This window comes from Medicago sativa, chromosome 5, assembly GCF_051527215.1.
Source record: "Medicago sativa cultivar Bolivia chromosome 5, Bolivia_mono, whole genome shotgun sequence".
Taxonomy (NCBI): Eukaryota; Viridiplantae; Streptophyta; class Magnoliopsida; order Fabales; family Fabaceae; genus Medicago; species Medicago sativa.
The window spans coordinates 20,592,779-20,599,921 of NC_140753.1; the positions used below are offsets into that span (position 1 = coordinate 20,592,779).

General features: G+C 30.8%; 1 protein-coding gene across 2 annotated transcripts; it reads right to left on the bottom strand.

Annotated features, from left to right (window-relative positions):
- Nucleotides 1-1,052: 1,052 nt before the first annotated feature.
- Nucleotides 1,053-2,360, bottom strand: LOC146920907 (uncharacterized). Of its 2 annotated transcripts, none has more exons than XM_085714345.1 (2): nucleotides 1,728-2,360; nucleotides 1,053-1,618 (listed from the first exon to the last, which is right to left on the bottom strand). In XM_085714345.1, the coding sequence occupies exons 1-2, from the start codon at nucleotides 2,224-2,226 to the stop codon at nucleotides 1,215-1,217; spliced, it is 903 nt and encodes a 300-aa protein (XP_085570471.1). In that variant the 5' UTR covers nucleotides 2,227-2,360; the 3' UTR covers nucleotides 1,053-1,214. The 2 variants fall into 2 exon arrangements, 1 of the variants encoding a protein (XP_085570471.1); XR_015011946.1 differs by having other exon boundaries at nucleotides 1,083-1,618; nucleotides 1,703-2,310.
- Nucleotides 2,361-7,143: the final 4,783 nt, after the last annotated feature.

Sequence of the window (7,143 nt, forward strand, 5' to 3'; positions counted from 1 at the left end):
ATGTATTTGTTCTTGATAATATACATATCCTAGCCTTTTGATTATAAATTTGTTGATTTTAACGCGGTTTTGTACTTTTGTTCATTATTGTTGTTTTCTTTTGTTTCTAAGTCACAAGAAGAAGCCAACCGGTTCTGATTTTAGGTCATTTCAAATTGGAAGGACAAAGTAGATATATGTGTTAAAGAAAGATAGAGCAAGTGAAATTGGAGCCGAACATGCATTGGTTACACACGAAGTCATGAGCAAAGAAGTAGATGTAGAGAAAGAAAGTTCCAATATGCATATTGATTCAAAGGAACTGAGTTTAAACCCTAAACAAAAAATATATGAATTTGTCAAAAAAAAGTTGGAGCATATAGATCTAAGATCTAAGTTCATAGGAGGAGCAAGTCAAGTTTGATGACAGCCGTAATATTAAGGCTTACACATACAAATAAAAAAAAAAAATTAAATGATAAATGGGTTGGAGAGAAATATTGTACTAATGAGAAGTACAAGTCATTTAAATCGAAATTTTTAATCTCAACCAATTTTAATTATATTAAACATATGGCATAATATTTTTGAGCGAAAATTGGACATGTTTGAATTGAGCTAAAGTTGTAATTGTGGCATTTGAAGAAGTGGGTTGAAGTTTGTTTCATAGCTGGTTACAAAAATGTGTATTGAATTACTGAATGTATTTGTTTACTTATTTTTTTTTTTAATTTGAACTTTGGTATTAGTTGTGGTTCAAATTCAACAATCTAAAAAAATGAACAATTACAAGAAATTTTGGTTCCTTGTGCTGGAATTTTAGAATTGCTATTTTTGATTTACTGACATTTTGTCTTACAATACTTCAAACAACTCTCTTTTATAATATGCCCAAAGAAGAAGAAAAATTACATTGAATAAAACAAGCATGTGAAACAAAGTATTAGTGGTAACTGTTTTAGTTGGAGGATTGGTATATATATAATTACTTGTCTGCGTTTATATCAAAATTGAGTGGATGATGCGCACGCACCTCCATCCTAGATAGGATTGATAAATAAGACACTATATCACATAAAGCAATCTCATTATTGATAGAAAATTCAAACAAATAAGCGATTCTCAAACTAGTTGGAATACATGTCATGTCACGCTACTAGATATATATATATATATATCAGTCAGATTCATTAATTTTCAAGTAGTAATTACCTGCTACAATGAAAATTTGAAGTCTAGTTATCATAATAATGAAGCCAGACACGGCCATTTGCGTAAACAACAGGGTCGTCAGGGGCGCGTCTGTACACATTATCGAAATGTTGAAGGGGAGTTTTAATGCACCGGGCTGCCGTTTTCACCTCCACAGGAATCATATCAGGTATGTTATATGTAGGAATAACAATCTCCAGATTACTCCCCTTCATCTCAGCTTCAATCTTATCAATGTTGCAAAATGTCCCAGTTATATCAGCCGCAAGAATTGTATCTTCTGCTCTAACGACAAAAATGTTCTGATACTTCAAGATTTTCACATCTTCGATACAGTGGCCAGGCATTGAAACACGAAAAAGCAGATTATCCTTTGTGTGTATTATTTCAACCAACTCAGCCCTTCCATTGTATTTATCTTTAAAACCTAGAAACAATAAAGCAAATAAAAAGTTTAAGCATCAAAGAGTCAAATCATCAAAAACAGAATAAATTTAAGATATATGATCACGAGTTATATTAGAAGTAACAATTACTGAGAGCTTTGACGGGGCGAATGGAGTTGATGAAACCCCTGTAAGCGGAAAAGGCTGCCACAGAGTTGAAAGAGCGGTAAGCGTAGAAGGCTATGAGGGAAGGGGCGGCAAGGCTAAGGAGAGGGGAAGAGGTGGCCGGACGAAGGAGAGGGGACATGGAGCTGAAACGGCGGTGGGCAGAAAAAGCTGGCATGGGGTTGAAAGAGCGGTAAGCAGAAAAGGCTATGATGGGTGGGCCGACAAGGCGAAGGAGAGGGGGCTTGGGGGAAGAGACGGTCGGGTGAAGGATAGGGGGTGTGGGCTCGGGGGAAGAGGCGAACCTGCGAAGGAGAGGGGGCATGGACTTGGGGAAAGAGGCGAGCGGAGGAAGAAGAGGTAGCATGGACTTGAAAGAGCTGCATGCGGAAAAGGCGATGGGGCAAAGAAGAGAAAAAGCAATGGGGTTAAGGAGAGACTTCAAGAGCGGACCGGAGGAGAGGAAGAGTTGATCAGAAGCCATTGATCAAAGGTAGGGATTGCAGCAAGCAAGAGTGAGTGACTAGTGGTATATTTATTTGAGGCTTACATAATTTACTTGTTTAGCAAGCAAATTAGTTGTTTTTTCCCCACGCCTTAATGTTACCTTATATATATACTAGTTACTTTTGTTTGAGGGAATATATATACTAGTTACTTGGCTAGGATTTTTTATTATTGGACGGACATTTATGTTGGAAAAATTTAAAGTTTCGTATTCTATATATTGTATATGGCTGAATAATTATCATTTTTAAGGACTCGACATGATAATACATTTCACCTATATTTTATATAGTGGTGGGTGTACCACTAAGGGGGTACATAATCATGTCAACGAAATACGCACTAATGAAAAAATATATTGATTTTTTTTAAGAAAACGGAAAAAAATATTGATATATTTTATTATTTGAAATTGTAAAATTAAATAATTAATTTAATCATTATTAGAAGTGTCACTACCAAAAAATCATTATTAGAAGTGTTTTCTTAGTCTCCAAGTTTTGTTAAAATATATTGGAGTGCAATCTGGAATATTTTGGTGCATAATCTAATATATTTTGGTACATGGTCTGAAATATATTTTGGTATTGAATATAATATATTTTTGTACTTAATATGATAGTACTTTGGTACTCAATTTAAGATATTTTTGTACTAAATTTAATAAGTGAATTATTTGTTCCTGAAGTAACATGTGAATTACTTGTTTTCAAAGTTTCACACATATTAGATATGAATTTTCTCTAGAGGAGTGTTATTTGAACAACCTTTAATTGACAACTTAGAGCATCTCCAATGGGAGGTCCTTACTTAACAAGGACACTCCCTCTTAAGGACCCCCCATTGGAAGAAGAAAAAATGAGTCCCCATTAAGGAACAGGTAACTATATAAGGACCCTCTCTCTCCTAGGCAACTAACGGGTCCCACGTTTAAAAGAAGTAATAAAATATGTACTATGTGGTCCCGCTTACAAAAGAAATAATATTTTAATAATTAAAAGTTGTTTTGATTTCAAAAAAAATAATTAATAGTTGTTTTAAATATTATTTTATCTATTTGTCATATTTTAAATAAAATGTATTTCATGCAAATTATTATTATTATTTTTTAACGAAGGAATGTAAAATTTGTAAGGTTAATTTTTCCATTTTTAAATTATTAGTAAATGTGACAGAAATTTAAGTTCATACGAATAAATAAATATTTTATAATTTAATTTTTTTAAGGATTATAATTAAATATTATGAGGTAATTTATAATTTAATAAATAAATTATTTTTGTTTAATTATGTAAAGTTAGTGGGGCCTATTTAAGTACTTTTCATTGGAGTCCTTATTAGTGTACTCTTATTGGAGTCATTGAGTCCTTAATAGGTACTTTTATTAAAATATTATAAATAGGTGATGTGTAACGTGGGGTCCATTTAATGAGTCCTTGTTAAAGAACTACCATTGTGGATGCTCTTATAGGGACAACCATAATTTGCAAAGAAAGAATATGTATTTGCACAAAAATCAAAGCAATAGAGAGATAAAGTAAAAAATAATGTGAGTGTGAGAGAGAAAGTTGTAGCAAAAGTTGTCACAAAATGGATGTTCAAATATCATTTCTCTTTTCTCTATAAATAGAGAGCTCACATAGTTCATTTCAAACACCGAAAAATATTCTGAAACTTGAATCATTTTCTTCTTTCTCCCTTTTTGACTTGTGTTGACAAGTCTTTCTTCTCTCTGTCTCTTTTTTTTGCCCCTTTGAAATTAAGAGTGTTATTAAGATCATAGTTCCTTTACGGTATAATGTCCCTTTGAAATTAAGGGCATAATCCCTCGATAATCTATGTCCCTTCGGAATAAAGAATTTTTTTAAGATCATAGTCTCTTTTCAAGAATAATGTCATTTCTAAATTAATTTAAGATCATAGTCCCTTCTCAAAAATAATGCCCTTTTGAAATAGAATTTGAAAATCCAAATTACAACAATTTATAAATTCACAGACCAACATTTTCAAATATGATAGATTTTTTATAACTTAAATGTAGCTTTTAAAGGTATTATAAATTGTTTTTACAAATTTTTAAAACATTAACTAAATGCTTATCCCGTGAATGTTTATTTCTTAATGTTGAATCACTGTTAAAATCTTCTTGATACATATACTTGTAATTCGTTCTTGTTCAGATGACTCAAATTTGATGTCGAAATTAATCAAAATGTTTAATTTTTCGATTAAACAAAGTTGAAAGGAAAACCATTATAAACTTTCACATACAAAAAATTTCACATTTTTCTTAATAATTAGGTATATTGCATAACCAAGTATAGGTTTCTAAAATTCAGGGACGGACTGTATAGTGAGGGCCATGTGTATATATTTCTAACAATAAATATATTATATACATCTTTTGGTCACTATTATAAGTCAAAATCAACATTTTAAATTCATTCAATATATGATGTATGTGGTCTATACCATAGACCATGTACATCATTTATTCAATGAATATAAAAAATGTAGTTTTGCTTATAATAGTGATTGGAGGGTGTATGAAATATTTTTGTAAGCTTTTTTTTTTTACATATATTATTATATATTTAGAATGTTTTGATGGAATTATCATATATATTTTATTACACTTACAATATGTAAACATATGACGATGCTAGTTTCTTTCAAAAATAATAAGTATAACTATGCTAGCTGGTGAACAAAATTCATGGACATGTTATTGAGAAACTACAAAATGTAGTGAGGGCCATAGCACACAGACCCTTGAACGTGGGTCCGTCCCTGCTAAAATTTGTCAAAAAAAAAAGTATAGGGTTCTACAGATGTAATGTGGATACCTCCTTTTCAAGATAAAAAAACAAAGTTGGTCTAGTTATTTGTATTTGTGAAAAATAAGGTCGGTTTGGTTTGGCCAAGACAAAACGGATTTTGCCAATTCTTAATGTTGATTACATTGTAGCATTAGGTCTTCTCTATGCAATAAGATGGGTCAAAGAGCTTTATTTAAATAATGTGTATCACTTATGAATTAAACTCCAAAATAGTGGTGGATACTTTTAACAGTACAAAAGTGGATTTGACTTGTACTATCATATGAGTCTAAATGTAATGTTGATTTTCACTATTGCAAACTTGCATGTTGAGTTTATTCAAAGACAAGCTAATAAAATTGCTCATTAACTTTGTAAGATGACCAAAACTTTAACTACTTTTCAATGGAGTCCCTACATGTATTCAAACTACTATTATTAATGAAATGCTATAATTTTTTCATGAAAAAACAAATAACAAAAATAAGTATGTTGTATTTATTTTTTTGAGGATGTTGCATTTTTTGGTGTCGAAATGTTTGTTCTGGTATAAACTTACAACGTGGGAAGAGTTGCGGAGAGTTCATCACTAACATGAAGGAAATGAACTTTAAGTTCAATAGGAGAAAAACATTTTAAAAAAATCAACATTGAGAATCTTTATTGAATTTTAATGGCCAAGAAGCATACCTTTGAGGAGCTTATGTATACATTTTCCCTTTATTACGGAAAAGGGTTCGCTAATATAAATATCGTACCAACGGTATTCCCAAATATTTAGGTTCCAAAACATAACATTGCATAGTCTCTTTAGAGAGAATAACATTGCATAATGGTTAAGTTCATAGGAGGAGCAAGTCTAGTTTGATGACAGCCGTAATATTAAGGCTTACACATACAAATAAAAAAAAAATTAAATGATAAATGGGTTGGGGGGAAATATTTGTACTAATGAGAAGTACAAGTCATTTAAATCGAAATTTTTAATCTCAACCATCTATTTTTGATCAAAAGATTGAAAAGTGTCTCTTTTTTTTACAAAAAAATGTTCCTTTTATTCTCATCTAAAAAATGTATTCTCGTTGGATACTATAAAATATGAAATAACACAAAATAAATTTAAAATATGTGAAAAATTACTAAAGACAATAAAGCATGGTTATTTAAAAGTTAAGTTTATACTCAAATTTTATAATCAATAGCAAAATATTTAAATTTAATTATCATTGACATTTAAATTATAAAGAAATGAATTAATTTTTCTTAAATAGTGGTTCAAAATTAATAAATATATATACATATATAATAAAAATATTTATTTATGTTAAAATATATCAGAGTGTAGTGCATATTTAATTATTAAGGGAGGGAATTGTAATCCAAACATCTTATAAGGGAGAGGGGGTATAAATTTTACTTTTCAAAGGAGGAGAGTGTATATTTTAACGAGGAGGGTGTAGTTCAAACATCTTTAAAGAAAGGGGAGTGTAATTTACTCAAATAATAATAAATAAAAAATGCATCTTCTTTATTTATTCTAAACTTTGGATTCCAACCACAACAGTACCGTTTTCATGTTTCTAATGTTTGTGTGTTAATTTAACAATTATTTTTTTTACAAAAATAAACTATATTCATTCATTCAAATTGATAGAGTACATCGATACAATACAAATCCAAATTCGCTAAAAACAAAAAGGATGAATATGTGAACAAACTCACATCATCCATGTTAATAGCATAAAACGGCAAAGTACATATTCCTACAAACATGATTACATTCAAGTCTCCGGAATACTCATGTCTCCGTATCTGCAACGTTGACGATTACTAAAGATAAAAACATACCTTAGAAAATCAAGGAGAAGATAAATTCTCTCCCGAAGCTCCAAAGTAGCATTCCTCTTGAACTGCCACAGTTCTGAACGAGAAATTTTGAATGAGGAAGGCTAGTATTTATAGTGGAGATTTCTAACTGGGTTTATGCTAAAAACGCGGGCTAAACCCACACAACCGAATAAAATTACGCCTGTGTCCCTCGCATTTGAGATGCTTGGGGTGCACCACATATGCCC